Below are 24,205 nucleotides of genomic sequence, written 5' to 3'. Positions count from 1 at the left end.
TAACTGCCTAATATGGCACCCATTGAAGTCTGTGGCAAAGCTTCCATTGACAACAGTGGTGCAGGATCAAGCCCTAAAACTCTCCCTGGATTTGTCCTAGCTTTACCTTGTAGACAGTATACATGTCTGCTTACCTCACTGTTCAGTGTGCGTGCTTAGCACCAGCCTCCTGTTTGTCCCATCCTATTGTGTTGCCACTGTTGGTACAAGATGTTTCTTATGCATAGCTCCTGGCATTTGGGACAGCTTTTCTTTGGCTCTGAACTTAGACTTTCCATTTATTTTTCAAAATCCACTTGAAAATGCCTTTTAAATCCCCTTATCCATCTGCTAGAATTTTTTGTTTTAACTTAGTAACTATATTTTCTCTGTAAAGCATTTTGGAATATACTTTTATGAAAGACAATGGACAAAATAGCGTTGTATTTTCAGTATATCAGAAAAATTCATAAGCCTAAAAGCAATTGGTAATCAGGCTACTACCAGCCGCATTATAGAATAATCTTGTGTAGAATGTAGACTACCCCTCAGCATGGTAAACAAATTTACCCTTGTCATGGAAAGTGTGGGAAGAGGATTAAAGGCTCTGGTGGAAGACTCAAAATATGGAAGGGAAGATGAGAGAGACTGTGGTGCTACATAGACTACAGGAGTTGGTTTTCCTTTACAGCCATGTCACCCTAAAATGTATAGAATCAAAAGCAATACTTAGGTTTTCCAGTCACTTAAACAAAGTGAGTTTTGCCCTTGTAGTTTGATAGCAGGAGTGAAGACTTTTGGTGGGCTGCTCTAAAAGGAGAGGGCTCAAATGTAGAATTTACCATGAATACTTCTATCACTTGGAATGGACTTAATGTAACTAGTTGGTTGTGTCTTATTCTCTTCTGCAATGTACTTAACATGTTGAAGTCATCCTACTAATTGTACTCATTTTTGTTTTTTCTTTTGCTCCAGGCAAAATGACTTTTTGGCAAATTTAAGTGAGCATAAGGAAATTAGTAACATTTGAAACACAATTAATTTCCTCCATAGCTCTAGGGTTCTAGTCTTTACAAGGGTAAATTCTATTTTATTTTAAAGTGCTATAGTAGTTAGAGTAAATGTTGAATAGAGCATTAAAATAGAATATACTATACTAGATGTTCTTCTACAAATAATAATTGCTTAATGGGTTCAGGTTTTATGTAATTTTAGGAAGGCATTTGTTTAGGGATTTCTTTGTGCCAGTCTGTTGAAAAAAGAGGCTTCATACTTCAAGACACGTATGTGGCACTGGAATACAAAAGAATAGAAAGACACAAGTGTGCTCAAGGGTGAGAGAGACCTTAATTACAATCTTGCTTGCCATCTGTATTTGAAGGCTTACAATGCCAGTTGATATCTCTACATATTAATACTGAATAGAGAATGTTTACTGACTATTCTAATTGTAAAAAGGTTATTTTTGTTGACATACCTTTCTTTGAAAATGTACTAGATCAGATGCTGTGGACAGAATGAGATAGATGAATACAGGTGACATAGAATGTGAATTTAGAAACTCTCCAACGGTATTTGTAAGTAGAAAATAATGATCTTATATGCTGTAATTCAGAAGGAGCTGCTCTGAGTTTGCCGTCATTGCTTTTGGACAATAAAAGCAGGCTTGAAATCTCATTTTTTGAGCCCTGTGTTCATCTGCTTAGTGGCTCCCTTCCTCATGTGGTGTTGGTCGCTCATGTTGCTTCCTACTGATCTTTAAACCTCTTGACTCACCTGTTATAGTCTCACTTGGGGCTTCATGCCTTATTGATTCTGTTCTTACCAGAGCTTGTCTCAGTATTGAGCCTTGGTTCCACAGGACCACCCAGCATACATTTATTAAATAATTTCTTGAGGCAAGGAAGGAGGCACCACGTGCATAGCATGGTTCTAAGTGCCATAGAGGTGTTTCTAATATATATGCAGAGGACAGCTCTACAGTCATCGATCTCAGTGGACTCTGAGGTCTCAGTGGTCATAAGTAAGGATATCTTTTAGTCACGGGTATTTTTAGTAAAAGTCAGGGACAGGTCATGGGCAGTAAACAAAAATTCACAGCCCATGACCTTGACCTGTCCATAACTTTTACTATATACCCCTAACTAAAACTTGGGCCGCGGTGTTGCGGGTCCTGGGGCGGGGTGTGGCCCAGGACTTTCAGCGGTGCTTGGGGGGAGGCAGGCGGTGGCGTATAGCATGGGACCCGTGCTGTGGGTGGGAGGCAGGCAGCGACCCAGGACCCCCGCTGGTGCTGGAGCAGGGCGGGTGGTGGCGCACGACCCGGGGCCCCTGCTGGTGCTGGGGGGTGGGAGGGTTGGCGGGGCTGGCAGGCTCCCTACCCAGCTCCGACAGGCATGTCCCAGCAGCTCCTCGGGGGAGGGGCGGCCAGGGGGACTCCACGTACTGCTCACGCCACAAACATTGGCTCCGCAGTTCCCATTGGCTGGGAACCACAGCCAATGTGTGCTGCAGGAGCGGCGCATGCGGGCGTGGGCAGCACGTGGTGCCCCCTGGCCCCTCCACCTAGGAGCTGCAGGTACATGCCAGTGGGAGCTGGGGAGCTCCCCACGCCAGTAAGCACTGCCCCGCACCCCAACTCCCTGCCCCAGCCCTGAGCCCCCTCTCACACACCCAAACTGCTGCTGCTGGCCACTGCAGAAGTCACAGAGATCACGGGAAGTCACAGAATTCGTGACTTCCATGACCTCTGTGACAGACATGCAGCCTTAGTCATAAGCTACAGATTCTCACCTTATACATGATTGACAATTGATCTCCTTACCTCTCTGGGATGGTGGCAGTACAGGGAGAAATTGCAATTATGAATGGACTTCAAAACTGTAGTGATCAGGGTCACTCCTGTTTTGGGTCTGAAAACCTACTTGGGAGACTACACACTCAGAGTACTTTGTCTAGGAACCATAGCTACATATAAATGTTCTGGGAGAAAGTGCAGTCCTAAATATACTAAGGACGTTCAGAAGCCTAGTAGCCCAAAGGGTAATTATGATGGAAATGGATAAGCAAGTCACCCTATTTACAAACAATCAGAGGGTATCAGAACATTCCTTCTGTGCTGGGAAGCCCTACTGGTGTTGGGAGTGAGTGCTCCTTGTCCCCTAACTAGCAAGAAAGGAAAAATTAGTTACAGATTGGGTAAACTGTTTGGTAGTGGAGTCAGATGAATTGTCCCTGAGCCAGGAGGTTGTGGGCCGTATCTTTCTCAAAATACTAGATATCCGTACACAATGCCCCTGAACAAAAGGTAGTGGTGTTCAACACAAAGCTGTGGAAAGAGGTTACATTATTACAGAGACACGTTCTTTGTTTGTTTGTGAGGGAAGGTTGCATATGAATTCCTATTAATACTTCTGATAACAATGGCCCTGACCAGGCTCAGGATAAACAAAGATTCATTTATCTTCATAGCCCCCTACTGCCTAAAACAAATATGGTTTTCAAACATGTCTTGAGCAAAGAAGGCTAGTTCCATTAGGCTAATAGTCTAGTCACATCTGAATGCACAGGATAATGGCATCTCTTCCTGTCTGTATGGCTCCTGCAGCTATAGAAATCAAGAGGCGTGACTTGTGAACTATCCCGAGTTCTCTTTGTTGCTTGGAAGGAGTTTGCTAGAAGGACTTACAGTTTGAAAGTGTAAAAGTGTTAAGATCTGGTGTGAAAAGGCCCACACAAAGTCTGCTTAACTGCCTTTTAACTCAGACAAGTGAAAGACAGATCTACAAATAGCAGATCTAAGCCCATGCTCTGATGAGCAATGAGAGCTGCTTATATTTCTGGGAATGAAGAGTGGAGTGTCAGTCATGAGAATGCTGTAGCAAAATTGAAGGTGAGATAGAGAGCCCCTGGAAAATTTCCAACTGTTGTGGGGAGACAGGTGTGTCTCTTCACTGTGTTAGTAGCAGCCAAAGAGGCTGACCTAAGATCTTTTGATGGGGAGAAAACAGGCTGAAGGGCAGTTGGAGGGGAGATAAGCTAGGACTGAGGAGACAGATCAGGAAGAACTCTTGTAAATTGAATTTTTAAGTGGAATAATTTATGCTTTTTAGTATCTGTATATCTTTAACTGAAAAGTTGTCCAGAGATGTATGGGTTTGCCTTCACATCCTTTAGTAAAAGCACAGTTCTAGCTGCAAAACATGGCCCTGGAGATTTTCATGGAAGGCTTTCAGTCCCTGAAGCAATAAATGAATTATGAAAAATGTAGCTTTGATATTTGTATCCATCTTGCTCCAATATTTGTGTTATATAAAGAAATACTTTATCCATTTACTTCAAATCAGCACTCTGAAATTTCAAAAGGAAATAAGCACCAGTAAGCCTAAGAAATATTTGGCACCCTATAAATCTTACACTTCTGGGATGCACAAAATAGAAATAATTTACTGTTTTACAATAACATGTGTGAGTGTCAAGTACCAGAGGGGTAGCCGTGTTAGTCTGGATCTGTAAATGTTTGAGTGAATACTGTAATAGAAATTACCTACACAAAATGGATCACTCTTTTGCATGTGTGTCAGTGGAATGCAAGGTGGTGTTCTTCTGGGAGTGTTATGACACATAGACTGTTCCACACCTTAGGCTGTAAGAGCAATTGATCAATTTATATAATTACAAATTAAGTTTATCAAAAACTTATTAACTTTTTGTATGTAGAAACCCAAATTGGTCATTCTTAGCCAAAAAACCCCACCAAGTCCCAGAAGCTCTGATTTCTAGTTTGATGTATGTCTTTTATGAAACACATGTTATTTACAACAGGAAATGGAGAGCAATCAATTATACAATTCAGTATAAAAAATTCCATTGTCTGTGTTTGTTGTACAAACACACATTGTTTTGTTGCTATGAAATTATGGCAATCTTTCAGAAACTTTTCTGTGGGTAATTTGCACATGGTATATATGCATCTGATGAAGTGAGCTGTAGCTCACGAAAGCTTATGCTCAAACAAATTTGTTAGTCTCTAAGGTGCCACAAGTACTCCTTTTCTTTTTAAGTTATTTCTCTGTGGCTCCAAATTCCTACAGATTTTTGTCTGAAAATCCCTCAGATCATGCAGCTGTGTCATTATGATGCCTACTCTCTCTGTTTTTAATAAGCATGGTTGATATATCATGTTTTTTTTTCTCACCTTGACTTTTTTACATTGGTTTTTGGTGTTAACTGACAAACTTTTTGTAATGGGCATTGGTTATTTACTTTTCTTAACTTTTATAAAAAGTTCTTGAAATCAGTTAATTGATTTTGACTGTCACCTAGACTCTTGAGCAAATAGCTATCATATTAAGATCGGTAGGAATTCCTGCAGAAAATATTATTTGTAGGGTAATGAAGTGTGACTATATATATATGGAAATTCAATTAAAGAAGAAGGCTCAATTATAGATAAGTAAAACATGTACACTGAAAGGTGGTGGAAGTATTCTCTCACATTTGGCGTTGGCTGGGGTTGTCACTAGTTCGGTCTAGTGTGCTTTACTACTCAGGCTTTTGCTTTGTAACTTTGGGCATCTGGCATTAGTCGCTTGGATACTTGCTTTACTGATCAGTACATAAGATACCTTTGTCAGGTAACTTTGGCATCTGGCTCCATAAGAATCACTGAGAAAAACTGTTCTCTATCTTAAGAATATTAATAAAATCCCATTTTTAAGAAGTAAGAGAACATTAAGGGTGAATGGTTAATCACTCAAGACAAGAAATGTCAAGATTAAAGTTCTATGCACAGTTTTAACTATCTCTTGTACATGTACATTACGGTGGTCTTATTTACATGAGCAGATACCATTTCACAAATGCAATAAATATCATATACATTTTTTCTCTATAACTTCAGATAAATGTGCAACATTTTATAGTGCTGGGCATTACTTTGTGTACGCCAGAATTCAAGCTATCTACATGAAAGATGCAATAAGGGCTTCTGGACAACCCTGTCTCATTTACTGCACACCTCAGATGAATGTAGAAAATATTGCATAAGATGACATTGTATTATGTGAGAAATGGGCTGTAATCATGCAATTAGAGCTGTGGTTCCCAAACTTGTTCCGCCGCTTGTGCAAGGAAAGCCCCTGGCGGGCCAGGCCAGTTTGTTTACCTGCTGTGTCCGCAGTTTTGGCTGATCGCGGCTCCCAGTTACTGCAGTTCACTGCTCCAGGCCAATGGGAGCTGCTGGAAGTGGCATGGGCTGAGGGACATACTGGCCGCCGCTTCCTGCAGCTCCCATTGGCCTGGAGCAGAGAACCGCGGCCAGTGGGACCCGCAATTGGCTGAACCTGCGGACGCGGCAGGTAATCAAACCAGCCTGGCCCGCCAGGGGCTTTCCCTGCACAAGCAGCAGAACAAGTGTGGGAACCACTGAATTAGAGTATACTGTAAAGTAGAAGTACAAGAGGGTAGAGTTAAGCTGCTAACTTTAACTTTACCACATCTTGACTTTTGAATGCGTATATATGCCATCTTAATCTTCTCTTCACATGCTTTTTTAATGGCATTTCCTAGGTTTCGTAAATAGAAAAAAAGAAATTCCATTACCTGAAACTGCTTTATTAGACACCACCCTAACACTCTGTCTTGCGCAAAGTTCGTTCTGAATTAAGCTTGTTAATAGCAGAGAGGAAGAACTCATAACCATTTCATATGTTCCCCCTTTTTTGTCAAAATGCCAAATGAATGAAATTTTTTGTCAAAATGTAGAATTTTGAGAAATTTTGACAAGCTCCGATGCTTATCATGGAGACCCGCTTATTGAGCTTTCTATGATTCATTGTTTACTGCAAGCAAATGTGGCAGGGGTCTTATGGCTTTATGCTGGGCCTAATCCAGTCAGGTGCTGAGAAGATATTGGGAGATTATTTGCAACCTCAGTTCCTATAGCAGGCCGTGGAAATAGAGTGCAGTACCTCGTGCCATTATACTCTTAAGTCTTATCCTAAAAACAAGGTTTTTCGTATATTTTCATAGTGGAATATATCGTAAGAGGGTATCTCATGGACATCACCCCTCTCATTTGCGATTATTTAACAGTCCTGTAGCAATGACAACAATCACCTACATAGAAAAATAATATTTGAAAAATATTTATATATTTTTATCTGTCTTTAACACTATTTAAGCAGCTGGAAATAAGGAGAGCCTGTGTCTTGTGACCAGTGACTTCTATGTAAGCCACCAGCAAGGGCTGTGCAGCAAACCAGTTGGACCACTGTTGGGAAATCTTTACCCATTTTCATGAGAAAGGGGTCCTATGGAAGAGTCTGCAGTGAACTCATGCCCAGCATAACTTTCCTTTGCATAGAATATAGGTAAAAGGTGTTTTAAAGATTAAAAAAAGCTGTGTTCAAAGTATAAAAAAGCTTGCATGAATTGCCCTCATAACACACTTAAATCAAAAGCAATTTTCACTGGAAGACTCAAAAGGCATTTCACGTCAATGAAGGCAATTTCACTGTCAGTTTTCAAATTTGTTCTGTTTCAATGCTAAAACTGTCCAAAAAAATCACAAGAATTGTATATAAATTTTCTCTTTATTAAGCTTATATTTGAGATGCATAGAATAACCGCTTTAAAAGGTTGAAAAATTCATATGTAAATCCCAGGAAATTTACAATATTTTCCTCACAAAAAATTGAAGAATAATAGTTGAAAGAGTCAAAAATGGTATGTTATGATGGAATGAAAATGGTAATGTAATGTAAATACTTAGGCAACCTTAACTAAAACTATTGCTACCATCCTACCTATGCAGATCTCTCCTGCAGCCTAACCTGCAAAATGAGAGGTGCAACTGTGAAACGGCAAGATCTGGTGGTAGGTCTGTAGCCCTTATAAAGCAAGTAGTTCTGCAGAAGCTTTTACCTGAAGCACTTTTTCCCCCCAGAAAAAAGTATAATATTACTTTAGTGCTTGATTTTCAGAGGAGCTGAGTGCTCACACTTCTTGTTGATTTCACTTGGAATTAAAGGTTCTTAGCACTGATGAAAATAAATTGGGCCTTTAGCTGTGTCTTCACTAGGAAAAAAACTTGTCTTAAATAATGCGAGTTAGCTAACACAAAATAAAACCCTAATGAAGACAAGGCAGTTTGTAGTTGTCACACAAGGTAGTATGCAAGGTAAAGACTATGGAAGCATATGGTTAACTCAGCCTAACTCGTGACAAAAGCAAACTGCCTTATCTTCACTAGGATTTTATGATGTGTTAGTTAACTCGAGTTAAAACACAACTTTTTTCCTCAAGTGAAGACAAGACCTTAGTGTCTGGTTCCTAATAAGATTCTAAATGTGTAGTTGATTGGCTTCAGACCTTTGGGTGTAAAACCTTTATCTGCTGTTTCCTTGAACTTGGTACTCTCTTCAGAAATCCACTGAAGATATGAATACCATTTTATTTTTAACATCTAAGATATTATTTTAATTGGCTTATTTTAATTAATGAGCTGTTAAAAGTAGTGGTTTGTAGTACTTGAATGCATAACATGAAAGATGGTATACCAAAGTTTGCTTTTGATCACCCTCATGCTGTCTGCTTTAATGTGACATCTCTCCATTGAAGTTGTTTTTCTGTTTCTTTTGTTTAGATTTAACTTTGATCTCCAAAGTCTTAGGTACTGCTTGCTGTAGATAGAAATTTTGGAAATATTTTAACCTTTTCCATTATAATAAATTGGTGTTTTGTATAGGTTAAGGAACTGATCCTGCTAAAGATGGACGCCTCTATGCATGTGCTTAACTTTATACACATCTCAGTGAATGAGTAAATTAGATGATTCATACTGTTTAAAGTTAAGCAAATGAATAAGTCAAGTCTCTGCAGGATCTAGGCCTAAGTGAAGAACTCTTAAAAGCTAACATCCTGAAGTGGTGGTGCATACTATTTTGTGAGTCAAACTTAATACTGTCAAGTAGTTTCATTTGGGTGTTCGCAGCAAAAGAAAAGCTCAAATGGTGAATGGTGTACTGGGTCTGTCTAATACATGCTTTTATTTTACCTCTCTTAAACAGCAAGGGAGTGAAATATTTAAAAATAAAACATCAACTGGATTCTTACTCTCAGAAAATTACTTACTCCCACTTCTGAGCAGAATATGGTGAATCCTTTTAAAAATTCCTGTAGCATTATCAGCACAAATAAAAATGGGTTAGGTACGCTTTGTAACCACAGAAGAGCACATAAGAGAAAAATGAAGACACATCGAGTGCAGTGTTTGCTGTCTATAGGTAACTTGCAGTTTGTTACTCTTATGGACACAGGACCCATTTTGACTGGAGGCAAGTTCCATAGTTACATGCAACAAGTATAGTGTATAAAGGAATGGAAATAGGATTTAAAAGTTGATGATGACTGAATGAGAATAAATGTCTACCAAAGAAATAGTTACATGTATTGATTTTTAATATCAATCTAGTTATCTAGATAAGCTTAATGCAGAAAGTACAGTGGCTTCTAAGATTACTATATAATGTCTGTCCTTTTGTTCCGTATCAGAAGAAATTAATAAAGAGCGTTGTCATTAAGACAGATATTTCTGGCCAGTTGACAGTTTGGAAAATTAAATTACCTCGAGTTACCATCTATTCCAAATGTTTGAATATATTTCTCTTTAATTTTTTTATACGCATACAGAACCATATCTTGGAGGGCTTTCAAGAGGTATCCAGTAAATCATTTTGCGCTTCTGCTATGCACATAAAGTACTATGAATATAAAATATTCATTATTTAGTCATTGAATTGTGATGTCTTGCTAGAATGACTACATTGGCTACATGTTGTATGCAAATCATTATCGTTATCCGTTATTACGCTGTACTTTTCCTTTGTAATTACATTTTGATTTTTTCTGTACACTTAGTGCTTTTGTTTGTAATGTTGATGTGGTACTAAGGTATTTTTATAATAGGAAGTCTCTTCGTGATAGAATTGTGGCTTCAAAGTAGCATTAGACAGCTTGCCCCATAAGTACATGGAAACAATCTAAATTGGGTTTAATTTATTGGTATTGAAAGTTTACTGTGCTTACTCCAGTGTTGATTATGGAGTTAGACTTTCAAATTGTGGCATGCTTTTGCACTTCTAAAAAGCAGGAATTATGCTTGCAAGTACATGTGCAGTATGTAATGAGTATGACACTTTCAAGTTGTGTGTGTGTGTAAATGATGCCGAGTGGGTGTAACTACAAATATTGCCATACAAGTAAAGTAGCATTGTGTGATTAGCATTCATTCTAGCTGGGCCACTTTGAAATGATGAACCTTGAGCTGAAAAACCCTATGAATTGAAAATTGTGGCTCGGTAAAGTTGTATTTCATAAAGGTGTAACTTTCACTAAGAAGTCCTCCAATCTTAATATTATTTTTCAGTTTATATGGGACACATGAACAACAAATATAAGCATTTTGATAGTGCCAATTAATAGAAATGTCCACCCCTCAATAAAAGACTGAGGCCCTGAGTAAAAAGACGTCTCTGTCAAGTAGAGCTGGCCAAAACATATGATTTCCAATTTGCAGGAAATTTTGCATTTTTGAAATTTGATTTAGTTCCAAATCAGAATGAATCTAATTTTTTTTAAAAATTCTGTGAACCAGCAATCCTTCCCCTCCCTGCCTAAAACCCACACCTTTTGGAAATACTAACACAGTGTTTATATAATGAAATCTGCTCCCCAGCCAGAACAGCTGCTGAGTGAAATTGACATTCTCATCAGTTTCATGGCTGCTAATAGCAGCTGCTGGGGCTCCCATGTGTAGCTGGGTGACATTTTTTGGAAGAAGTAGTTTATTCACTGGAAAATGCAGTTTCGGTCAACTCAAAACTATTGCACATTTGACCCAGTAGTTTTGGCTGAGGAAAAATTTTTCAGGATCAGCGAACTGAATGCATGTCTTTCTGTTCTCTTCATAAACTTTAGCTCGCTGGCTAAGGTACTTGCCTAGGATGTGGGAGAAGCCAGGTTTGACTGCCCACTCTGGAGCAGGGACTTGAACTCAGATCTCCCCCTTTTCTAGGTGAGGGCCCTAACCACCAAGCTATTTTTTCTTCTAAGGTGAGTGTGTCTCAGTCTCTCCTATTGAAGCTGTTCTGCTGTGCATAAATACTTAAAAATTAATTGGGCCACAGAGAGAGAGAATGTGAGAATAAAGCATTCACCTGGAAGGTAGGAGATGTGGATTCAAGTTAATCCTCTGAATCAGGCCGAGGGAACATTTGAATCCACATCTCCTTTCTCACACACGAGTGCCTTAATCACCAGGCTCTAGAGCAATTTCCAATTTGCTGACAAATTCCCAACATTTTTTGGAACCAAACTGAATATTGCCTCTGATTTTTTTGGTTTGCTGGCTGAACTGAAAAATCAACTATTTGCCCAGCTCTGCTCCTAAAATCTGCAGTTCCAGGCTGGGGACTCCAGAGCTTTCAGACTTCTGGGCCAGCTAGAATCATAGTGAGCTGGCTGGCCTGGGAATCTGGATGCTCTCACGTTCCTGGGCTGGGGCAGCCCTTGCAGACTGCCCTCGAGCCACAGCCCTGGGAGCCTGTCCTAGGACTTCCAGGCTCCCAGCTCTACAGCAGAGAGCTTGGAAGTTCTGATGGCAGGGCTGGCCTGAAGCTGCAGACAATGATCAAATATCTCAGAATATTTTGTATCTTATATCCCAACATCCTTTGTGTTATTTTAGCCAGCTCCCCCATTGCAGTGAAATACATAATAATTTATTAATTTTATGAAATTAATATATTTATAAAAAGTGTTAACTATTCTGCCAAATGTGACCAGAGCCAGTGCTTACATTCAGGACATGATTCATTTGATATTTTCATATATTAAAAATATTATGTATGTGTGTATGGAAAATTTCAGATTACCCAGTGATATATATTTAGTCAGCACTATAACAGCAGCATTTATACTTGTTATATTTGCAACCAGAAGTGCTCGAAACATAATGAGAATAATTATTTTAAAACACATAAAAAACCTTAGCCTATAGAAAATGTGGTCCCCATATTGTCCTAAAGGTTTGTGAGAAAAGTCTACAAAAATCAGGGGGTAAAAATCTCTGTGTTGAATTTATACAAAGAATTATTGTTACTGCTTCTTTTCAGACCATATGGAAGATCAAGGTCCAATTAAATATTTAACAGGAGAACCATTTGGATAGGATAAATTGAAAAATAAGTTTCACAGCTCTCCTTTACCCTTAAAACAAACATATAGCTGCCTGTGTTAGCCATTTGCTTTTAGAAGCAGGCTTATTAAACGTAGTTATCTGGAATTACCGTAACAAGGGCTGTTTGCTATGAAGCAAATTCTTTTGTTAGATTTGTGTGTAGCAGCCACAAACAAGTCTGACAAGAAATCCGCCATTCTACTGCTCAGCTCCTATAGAAAGCACATAGGAAAGCAGAATTTATCTCCTTTTCATTCCTATATGTAGTTGCAGTGGGAAGCCTTGCATGGCGGATAAACATGATAAAATACTGCCCATTCTGCGGTGGGTGGTGTACATTGAACCAATACACAGTGCTTCAAACACTTCCTGATCACCTACTGGAGGATTAAATGTACCTAGTAGATATGAAAGACTTGGGGAACAGCTACATCAGCAGAGGTACTGGAACTGTGTGCAGACTCAGGAAGCTAACATTGCCTTGGCATGCATTCAGAAAGTCAGCTTTTTAATTACATATTGGTCTAAAAGTCCCTCCCCCCCCCCTTTTTTTTTTAATGTAAGCTTCAGTTCAGCTGAAGTTGCTGGTACAGGTGCGTTCATTCACCAGGGCAAGCGTTCCACGTGCCCAAGATTAGTGGGTTTTTTGAGCCCAGCCCATACAGATATCTTCGCCTCATAATGATAAATCCTGTCATACGTGAAAACCATTTAATCCTAAACAAATGAAAATACGTTTTGTAAAAATGCCATCTTTGGCTTTACAAATAGGATTCTGTGGACAAGTCATCCAAAACAAACTTATTTAGAAGCTCTTTGTTATCAGACATGTTCCTATGAACATTTAAAGCATATCATGTATCATAAACCTTTACATTCCCATTCATCAGCATATGGACAATGTGCCGAACCGTTTGATAGCATCGTCATCAGCCAGGTGAAGAGCCTGACTTCGAAGTAAGTCAACGGGTGCTTGTTAAGGCTATGCGACATAGCCTGAATTTGACGGCATCTACATCATGGGTCATTAGAAAAACCCCATTTCAAAAGATTGGCCAAACAATTACACTGTCTTGTTTGCAGCTGGTTCAGGGATGACCCACAGGTACCTTGGCAGGTCAAAACCTGGTGGGCAGATGGTTGGGTTGGTAACATTCCCATTTATATGTGTTTTATTGTTTCATATTTAGGGTTATTAACCTGATAAAGTCATTCAATATGATGAACATGTACTGTAAAACACAATTATGAAGTGGTATATTCTTTTCTTCAGTTTCTAATGCACACAGCTAATAACTGTAAGAATGAGGGGTGGGGGAAGGGCAGGATAATAAATTTTGGAAGTAACAAGAAAAGCATCTGAGCATAGAATCATAGAATATCAGGGTTGGAAGGGACCTCAGGAGGTCATCTAGTCCAACCCCGAACTTCGAATGTATTTTATCCCTTTCAAATATTATGCTCCAAAGGGTGGGGGGTGATGGGGACATTAAAATAGTAATTAAAAGTCTTGCTGTGTATATTGGGGGTGGGGGTGGATGTGAGCAGAACTGTGTCAAAATATGATCAAGGACACTAATTTCCTGACTCTTATAATCTTTGTGAGAAACAATTTCAATAAAATGTATATTTTCCCAGTTTTAGCTGTATCTTTCAGGACTGAAGACTTTCCTCATGATTTATGTTTATCTTATGCTAAATATCTAGTCAAGTATTCTGTTAATTAGAATAAAATGAACATATATAGCATATACCAACATTGAGAGTTCTTGGGCTTTAATTACCTGAAAGCATTCTATAACTGCCCTTAGCTATGAATGCAAAGCTTTGAGTCATCTGTGTAGTCATAAGAATGCCAAGATGGAATGATTGCATCATGATTCCAAATTTGTTATTATATAATACATTGATATGACTCTTTTTCGGTGCCCCATTTCTTCTTTTTCTGACCCCATTTTCCCTTTTCTTTTTTAAATGTTCATGTAAATAACTGTTTGCAGTGTTGTAGCTGTGGTCTCTTTCATGCTTTTCTCCTTAGCTGGCACTGTGCAAATGAAAGGGGCGGTATAGTAAGGCTGTACTTTTCCTTGGCCAAATTACATTGTGGAGGAGATTACATATTGTATTATTACACATGGATTACAGTGTGTTTACAGAGCTGGCCAGAAAACGTCAACATAAATTAAAGGGAGGCAAACATTTTTTGTGAAATGTTCTTACGTTTTCCAACCATCTGTAATGCTTGACACCAGATTTTATACTTGGCCAAATTCAGCCTAGTGCAACTCTATTTAAGATGCACTATGGGTGAAATTGGCTCTTTATATTTATAGTACCAACCAGAAGTTAAAACAGCTTTAAATAGATTTTAGCAAGTCTTGCCACATTAAAAGATGATAGTGAAGATAATTGTATTAATGATGGACAGCTGTTATTAACAATTTCCGACATGGTGTATGCCATATGTTATCTTTGAAATCTATTTCAATATAAAAGTATAACAAACTCTTAAGTGAACTGCTGTCAAAGTAAGCAATGCTGAATCTATATGCTTTTTATGTTTTAAACACCTTAATGCATAGCCACTCCAATAAATGATACTTACAGTCTTCCTTTAAACTGGTTTTGGCCGTAAGATGTCATAATTTGAATACCTAAGGAGACTAAATAAGCATATAGGTTTTATTCTTTTGTTAAAATTCACCCACCAGTTGCAATCACACAGCTGGTGAAATAAGAGAATCACAGAGGAGTACAGAGTCTCTTGAAATTTCATTATGGTGAAGAGTGTGGGATCCACTCAAAATCCTTGTGCAAAGGTTTCCAATTTATTGACCTGAATATCTTTATGAAATATTGAGTAATAACTTGAAATGTAGATGTTATATATTCTTAGCTTTGATTTAGGTTTTGAAATATATTTAGATGTGGTATTGCTCCTCACACTGTTAGTATGGATTCTTAGAAGTAATATCAGCAAGTTCTTCAGTAGAATAGATCAAGTATTATAAATATTTTGGAAATAATTCTTCAAATCATTTTCTCAATTATTTAATACGGCATTTGCCTTAAAACATATTCCAGGAGTGTTTAATATGCAAAATAAATGTTACCTGATCTTGCATGAAAATAATCAAATTATTATGGATTGTTTAAGCTAAGAAATACATAAAATGTTCATTAATAAGTGTTAAACTTCTTAGTTCAAATCTATTTGATGTATTCTCTTGACCTTTAGGGTTGAGCAATGTAGTAAGCACAGCTAACTATTAATACCATTAACGAATGTTCACTGTTGTTTTTGTAACATTATTAGCCTATTTAAAATTTGGACATCACTGAAAAAATAATTATTTTGTCAAACTTTGGCAGAAGAATCCAAAATCTGACTTTTGAAACATTGTTTCTCATAAATTGCCGTTTGAGACCTGCTGGTGTCTAAAAGAAAGGAAGCTGTTCAGATGCCAATATAAATCATTGCTATTATAGACATTGCTGTTTTTGTGGAGAGAAAATGTTGTATGTTAAAGCCACATGCTTTTGTTCAGTATATAGTAACTGTGACAGAATATTAAAGTAGTAGTTTGGAGATAAGGTAAATTATTCAGAAACTAATTTGTAATTATTCTTTATTTTTTTCTGTAGTGGTCATTTGTAGTGGCTACAATTACAGAAATTCCACCAGTTCTCTTTCTTCCCAATTTCCTTGTTCAGAGAAAGGTGCTGAAGCCTCTAAGAACCCAAACAGGAGGAACAATAATGGTAAGCTATTGATGCTTTTTTCTACTGTCTTTCATCAATTTGAATTAATGAACTATATTTTTAAAAATTTAACCATTGCCCTTTTGTCATAGATTTTATAATTCAGAGCCGTCTGTGCTTGTGTACCAATGGATCTGTGATTGGGTGGGTTTATTAATCCTACACTGGACCAGGGCAGGAGGAGGGTTAAGGATCTGACCTAGAGACAGTGGCTAAATCCAGCATGACATTGCAATACCTAGCAGCTCTATCAAGACGAGAGGGCATGAAAAGAGAAACAACTGCTAAGAAGGGAGAGATTTTTGACCCTACTCAGGATGTTATCTGCTCTCACAATTCTTTTTTTCTGATACCATAAGAAAAAGGATGTGCTGCTTAAAATGAGTTTCTAGTCTGAAATACAACTAGTGAGGAAGTGACAGCTTCTTACAGTTCATTTTGTGTATTCAGAAATTCGTACCTGCTCATTTTAATGATTAAAATAAGGTTTTACTGCTTTTTACTGCTGTGAGCACTATAGTGGGTGCACAGCTAAAATGGAGTGAGCTGTATTCTGTTTAATCATAAGAGAATTGTTTTCCAAGTTCCAATTAGTTACATCTGGTCTTCCTCACTGCAGGCAGTGGAGTCGCACAGGTGTCACTGAGGGCTTAATTTGTCCTACAGAACCTTTATTACAGATGGTGATATGCCAGATGGAAAGAACCCACTTGAGACTCTGAGCTAAGGCTGAGTTTGCAGGGCTAGTAGTTGGGAAAAAACATCTTTTTCATTGAAAACTGAACACATTTTGATACTGAAATCAGAGAGGCAACAACCATCGAACTCCTTCTATGATATTTGTCAGAGTAGAAGCACATTTCAGAAAGCAAACCGCAGTGCTTCAAGACCATAGTGGTGTTCCCTATCTCTTTTCACAGGAACAGACTGTAGCAGCGAGTTTATAAGTTGACCATAAATGATCTTATCTAAATTTACAGTTGATGTGGTAGCAGATTTTCACTGCATCTACTGCATTTTCACCCTCCCCTGCCTTTCCCAAACTAGCTGTTAAAATGAAGATCCACAGAATGGTACAGAATCCCACATTGCCATTCCTGAATTATGTTAAGGTTAGCTATTGAAGTGCATTGTCTTGAGGTTCAGCAGTGTACTTCTTTTTCTTTCAGCACTAGAAATCAGAATAAAAGATCTATTGCAACTTACTAGCTGATATGAAAGGTGGAGGAGGCTGGGAAGCTTTAGGGGAAGTGTAAGGCAGCAGCAGTATTTTCACAAAACTGAGAGGTTATCTATGTTAATTGTCTATCAGTGGGATAAAAGGCACTTTGCAGCAATCAGTCTGTACATTAAAAGCAAGATGCATTTTTTTTCAAATTCTTCCGTTGGTGAATAATATAAAAGATTAATTGAAGATGCAAATAACACATAAAGGCTTAAGGAGGGGTGGAGTAACAGAGGCCCCAAGACTGGGCAGGGGGAATCTCAGTCTGCCTAGATCCCAAGGTCGTCCTTCCTCCTTACCCCAGTGAGCGCATGGTGCAAGTGTGCAATCCTGGGTCTTGTTTACAACTGAAAGCCGGCCCTTTTAGCCTTTACCCATGCTGGACACTGGCTGCAAGTGGTGATGAATCAGTAATTTTAACAGCATTATATGAACCTCAAATCCTGTCGTTTCTATCCCAACTGAGCCTCCGAGAGGCTGCAAGGAAGGCAAAAAAGTCACCAGACCCCATGCCACTCTGGCCCAATGGGAAAAATTCCTTTCTGATCCATAAAAACAGGCAATCAGTCTGACCCATAACATCATAAGCAGGACAACTCCTTATCTACAACTAAGTGGACAGAGGGCGGGATAACTGACCAGAGAGTAGAGGCTTTTGAAAATCCTAGTGTAGTTTAAATAGGAGGGGGCAACCGGCAGCCAATCAGCTGCCTCCATACCCATTTGCCAAGCCAACAGCTAAGCAGAGAACTGCCATTTGGGGGGTGGCAGAGCTTCTCTTCCTGCCAGGCATGCATTTTGGGCTTCTCCCATTCCCCGCTATCCAGTCATGGTTCTCCCCTGCTAAAAGCGGTAAGAGGGTATTATTTAAAGCAAAATAGGAAATTAATTTCACACTTTGTTCAAGAAGTAAATAAAATTAAAAACTTAAAATTAATTAAAATTACTAGCTTTGGAAGATGCTGTATACCCAAAAGAAGGGTTGATAGTACCATAAGAAAGGAGACTGCACTATAAAAATGGTGTGTCCGCTAAAATTTAAAATTCATAGAGTAAAATATCTTGTCCCATGTGTTTTTGTTTATGTGGCACAATTGTCTGTCAAGGCTTACAGCAAACAGTGGGCTTGCAGTAAGCTATATTAAGTGTTTGTTCAGATTTATGCATGTTTTAAGAATAGCAACATATTCTTGTATGTCAAGAAGCATTCCTGGTGTGAAGGAACATAACTACTAGCACTGTGGAAAGGACTTGCTTGGTTTTCTAGAGTGTGGTGTCTTTAGACTGGACTTTTTGACGTAATAGGGACACAAGGCCAAATTCTCCCTTTACATCCCTGACAGGCATGTACATAGTGCCCATGAACGTGAGTGGGACCTGTGCAAATGTAACCTAGGGCAAAATTTGGCCCATAGCTCTAAAGAAATGTCTGCGTCATTAATAGATACTCAAGAAGAAATTACCACAGCTGTCACGGGGAAAGCTCTCTTTGATGTTAATGAACCTAGTTAGGTTCCCAGAGGAGTTTGTCATTAATATTTAATTGTGAATGTATTATTAATTAATTACTGTTGAAAAAATACTTCAAATTAGCATTTGCCAGAGGGAAAAATCTGTAGTGTTCTTAGAATTCGATAACGACATAGTGTTCAGGCTGCACAGGGCACCATGTATTTTTAGAGTCTGCATTGCAAATGCAGAAACTGTAACTGAAAGAACTTCAGAAAATGATAGAATTACGTATTCTAATGATAAACAGCCTCAAGATGGGTATTTACCTTTTTTGGTTTCTAACCTGGGCTGGATTTGACCCAGTGGCCTAGAGATGGGAAACTCTATATCCCCATTACCTGTCTTTTGATCCACTCAGCCTCATTCAAGAGTTCTCACATTGAAGTCAGAATGCTTTCCCTGTCAAGTCAAGGTAGACTTTGAACTGCCTTACACTTAACTTCTTTTTTTTAGCCAATTTAAGTTTAAAAAAAATGTAAGCAATATTACCAAGGGCACTGTTCTGCCTCTGACCTGCTGTCTGTTTGGGCAAGTCGCCTTACCTCTCTGTGTCTCTGCTTCTACTCCCATCCTTTCTTTGTCTTTCCAGTTTACTCCCAATCCTGCCAAAACGTACACACATGCTTTAACTTTATGCTTGTTGAGCTCAGCAGGCCTGCTGACAGTACTTAAAGTTAAGCATGTGCGTAAATTATTGCAGGATTGGGGCCATGGATTTGTAAAATCTTCAGGGCAGAGACAGTATCTCGTTATGTTTGTAAGAGTGTCTTGCACAATGGGGCTCTGATCTTGGTTGTGGCCCCTAGATGCGACTGCAATACAAATAATATTATAATCAGAATTATTCCCATTTTTAATTTTTAGGGCAGATTGCCAGTATCCTTTTTGTAAAAATTCCATCACAGGAGGGCAGAACTAGCGACATTATAACTACCCTATTATTTAGATGAAGTATAGATGATTGGGGGGAAGCACTATAATTTTCTACACACATGCTTATTTAATAAGATAAATCTAAATAGTGTTTGAATTCTTACTTTCAGTATTGTTTAGCATTTATTCACAAAATTTTCATGTTTTTCTTCCCAGGTTAATGCTCAAAATGTTATGTCCAGTACAGGGACTAACGATAATACTATTTGACACTTATATAACGCTATCTTTTCAAGCACTCTATAAACATGAAAAAAATTAATTGCCTTCCCTTGTTAAAATTTCTGCTCACTGGTGCTGTAAACTGTACAAATTGCTTTCCCTAATTCTGCAAAGGAAATGTCATCTTTGTTTGTCAAGAATCTCCAGTTTCCTGCCAGTTGTTGGAATCAGTCATCTAGAGGTATTCAGGAAAGAAGTAGAATGGATAGCTGGTGGGTGGGCTCAGACAACCATTTAACGTGTATGATTGTCTACTGTGAACATTCAGAAATCACTTTTGACAATATGACTTAATTAATTTTAGGCACAGAATGGCATCTTAAGTAATTCTCTTTGTGAAAGATTCATTTGCTTACCAGTCATTGGTATTAACCATCTAAAGCATTTTGTAAAGTTTGAATCTGTTCTCTACATAATCATGCTCAAATGTGTTGCAAAAACTGTTTGATGATTTTCAAGACTTCAAGTTAAACAGCATAATTGCTTAGCCATTCTGATGTGACTTACATTTTCATAATGACACAAAATACTCTGACCAGTTTAAAATAGGTACCTATATACATACACATACATTTGGCAGAAGCGTTGCTAACGTGGTGGTGAAGATGAGAATTAAATAACAATAGTAGATCATGAAATCAAGTAGCAAACTGGGAAATTTAGCAAAGGAGAGAGATTTTACATAAATTTCTAACAAAGGTGGAAAAGTGGCAGAAGAGGTCCTGATTCTCCTGTGGAGATTACACTCATCCTGAAAATAAAGGTCCCATTTCCCTCTGCTCTCTGCTGTGGGTTGTGGAATAGGATGGACAGCTTCTACTACCAAGTCACCTAGGCAGTGCTGGGGCCAGGGGTACTCTCCACACTTTTGTACTGCTACAAGTTGTTGGGTTTTGATTAGGGCTGTCAAGCGATTAAAAAAATTAATCGCAATTAATCACATGATTAATCATGCTGTTCAACAATAATAGAATACCATTTATTTAAATGTTTTTGGATGTTTTCTCATTTTCAAATATATTAATTTCAGTTACAACCCAGAATACAAAGTGTATAGTGCTCACTTTATATATATATTTGCACTGTAAAAAACAAAAGAAATAGTATTTTTCAAATCACCTAATACAAGTACTGTAGTGAAATCTCTTTATCATGAAAGTTGAACTTAAAAATGTAGAATTATGTACAAAAAAATAAAACAATATAAAACTTTAGAGCTTACAAGTCCACTCAGTCCTACTTCAGCCAGTCACTCAGGCAAACAAGTTGGTTACAGTGTGCAGGAGATAAAACTGCCCGCTTCTTGTTTTCAATGTTACCTGAAAGTGAGAACAGGCGTTCGCATGGCACTGTTGTAGCTGGTGTCACAAGTTATTTACATGCCAGATGGGCTAAAGATTCATATATCCCTTCATGCTTCAACCACCATTCAAGAGAACATATGTCCTACTAATGATGGGTTCTGCTCAATAACGATCAGATTTTGGAAGGCACTTCAGATTCTTAAACCTTGAGTCGAGCGCTGTAGTTATTTGTAGAAATATCACATTGGTACCTTCTTTGCGTTTTGTCAAATCTGCTGTGAAAGAGTTCTTAAAATGAACATGTGCTGCGTCATCATTCGAGACTGCTATAACATGAAATATATGGCAGAATGCGGGTAAAACAGAACAGGAGACATACAATTCTCCCCCAAGGAGTTTAGTCACAAATTTAATTAATGCATTATTTTTTTAACGAGCATCATCAGCATGGAAGCATGTCCTCTGGAATGGTGGCTGAAGCATGAAGGGGCATACGAATGTTTAACATATATGGCACGTAAATACCTTGCAACTCCGGCTACAAATGTGCCATGTGAACGCCTGTTCTCACTTTCAGGTGACATTGTAAATAAGAAGCAGGCAGCAGTATCTCCTGTAAATGTAATCAAAGTTGTTCGTCTTAGCGATTGGCTGAACAAGAAGTAGGACTGAGTGACCTTGTTAGGTGCTAAAGTTTTACATTGTTTTGTTTTTGAGTGTAGTTACGTAACAAAAAAAAAATCTACATTTGTAAGTTACGGTTTCACGATAAAGAGATTACAGAACTTGTATTAGTTGAACTAGAAAATACTATTTCTTTTGTTTATCATTTTTACAATGCTAATATTTGTAATAAAAATAATATAAAGTGATCACTGTACACTTTGTATTCAGTGTTGTAATAGAAATCAATATATTTGAAAATGTAGAAAAACATCTAAAAATATTTAATACATTTCAATTGGTATTCTGTGGTTTAACAGTGCAATTAATTGCAATTAACTTTTTTGATTTAATCGTGTGAGTTAACTGCGATTAATCAGCAGCCCTAGTTTTGATATCATAGGGTGTGAGGTCTGCCTTTCTTTTTAACATCAAGAAATATCTTGACCTTTTTTGACCATGTTCTCCCAATAACTTTTCTTCTCCTCTCTGGTCTTCAACTTCTATTTCCTTTTTCCATTACACTTTTATTATATCCTACTTTCACTGTGTTTCCTTAAAGATTGAAGAAGAATAAATTTGAGCTTAAATGTATTGGTGTAACAGTTTCTCATGCTGTTGGACAGCCCAAAGCTGCCTTGAAAAGTGGAAAAAGTAGGCATACTATCTGGAATATTATCCTTTACTTACATTATTCATAAAAGATTGCTTAACAAGGAGTGCAGAGGGAAAGTGATAAAGTCATTGTCCAAATTTTGGGATCCTGATGAGATGTGTCCTTTTATTAATATGGATAAAAGCAGCTGAGGTAGAAACAAGTGTAACTTCTTTAGTATTTATTTTCAGTGCCCAAAGTGGAAAAGGCAAATGTAGACCAGTGTGTGAAAGGTGAAGACTTAACTGTATGTGGACTTTAGTTTCCTCTTTATAAGATGCCATTCAAGTCTAAAATAAGCAACTTGAATATAGTGACCTGCAAATTGGTCCGTGACAAATAGGGTGAAATTCTGCGTCAGGTACATCCATGCAACCTTGTTGGTTACAATGGGAAGGCATAGGGATAGTTGAGGATAGAATTTGACCTGTAGTTTTTCAGCATTTGTGTTACAGTGGGGAGGAGGGAAAGAAAAATAATTCCCTTGGCCCATGAGTGTCAGAGGGCCCTTGCCATGCTGCTTAAAACTCTTTTTATTTCCCTAGTAGTGGGTTTCCTCTGAGTGCTATAGTGGCTCTCTGTCACTGCCTCTGGCTAGTCCTGCAGCACTACCTGGGAGCCTTGCACTGATCTCTGCTGTGTGATGTGAATCACGATAGACAGTTCTGATGTCATTTCATAAATGGTCTATTCGGTATTCATAAATATGGCTATCTGGAAGAGCTTTGCTCACTTTGTAAGCTCTTGGGGCTGGGATTGTTGTGTTTGTATAATGCCTAGCGCAGTGGGGCTCTTACTGCTACTGTAATACAAATAATAAATAACAATAGTGGCCATTTTTTGGTCATGATTTCCATTACACTATGTTCCAAGCCTTCTCTAGCTCTCATCATAGCAATATCATTCCAATTCTAAAAAGCATAGTGTCTGCCTGCGTCGAGCACTAAATAAAGGCCTCGACTGTCCATGTGCTCTGTCCATGCATCTGACGAAGTGGGTATTCACCCATGAAAGCTTATGCTCCAATACGTCTGTTAGTCTATAAGATGCCACAGGACTCTTTGCCGCTTTTACAGATCCAGACTAACACGGATACCCCTCTGATACATATGTTCTTAAGAATTCAGAAATAGAAAATATGTGCCTTCTGTTGCTACCAGTGCTGTCACAAGTGTTATCATCAGGGTTACTACTATTTCATTAGTCCCTCTTGCAGTCTGTGATGGTTTTTGACTTTGTAGGGACCTTTTTTTTTTCTTTTTCATGAGAAATACCTGGGAAGTACACTGAATGAGGAGGTAGTGGAGAAGCACTGTGACTTGTGGGTCCTTCCCTTCAGTAATTCCTCCTCAAGATCTAATCTGGATAAATTGACAGTGTTTGGGTAGTAAAATGGCCCCCCCCGCCCACTGATTTCTTAAATATTAAGTAATCTTCTGGAGGTATCCAAGGACCAATCTTACTGATGGAAGAGTTCCTTGTCTCTCACTTTGAAGCTTTCCAGTTCCCCTTGCAAATGCAATTTTCATTCCATCATTTTGGGGAAATAATTTTATTTTATTAGAAATTGTAATATGCCCTTTAAAAATATTTGACACTTCAAGTACCTATAATTTATCACTCATCAGTGTAGTGAAAGAAAATAATGTCTGCCTTCAAATGCAGAAATGCTCCTTTATTTCTGTCTGCTCCTTGCTCATAATATTTCA

General features: G+C 38.2%; 1 protein-coding gene across 2 annotated transcripts in view; it reads left to right on the top strand.

The window, feature by feature from the left end:
- The window catches only part of HDAC11 (histone deacetylase 11), a 67,542-nt gene that overhangs the window by 11,076 nt on the left and 32,261 nt on the right, over positions 1-24,205 (top strand). For both annotated transcript variants that reach the window (XM_037904724.2, XM_037904725.2), the window contains exon 4: positions 15,866-15,982. In XM_037904724.2, the coding sequence (XP_037760652.1) occupies positions 15,866-15,982 (117 nt within the window). The remainder of the gene's footprint in view (positions 1-15,865; positions 15,983-24,205) is intronic.

The sequence above is a fragment of the Chelonia mydas genome, chromosome 7 (genome assembly GCF_015237465.2).
Source record: "Chelonia mydas isolate rCheMyd1 chromosome 7, rCheMyd1.pri.v2, whole genome shotgun sequence".
Classification (NCBI taxonomy): domain Eukaryota; kingdom Metazoa; phylum Chordata; order Testudines; family Cheloniidae; genus Chelonia; species Chelonia mydas.
The sequence above is the reverse complement of the archived record's forward strand: the minus strand, read 5'-3'. Positions and strand labels throughout refer to the sequence as shown.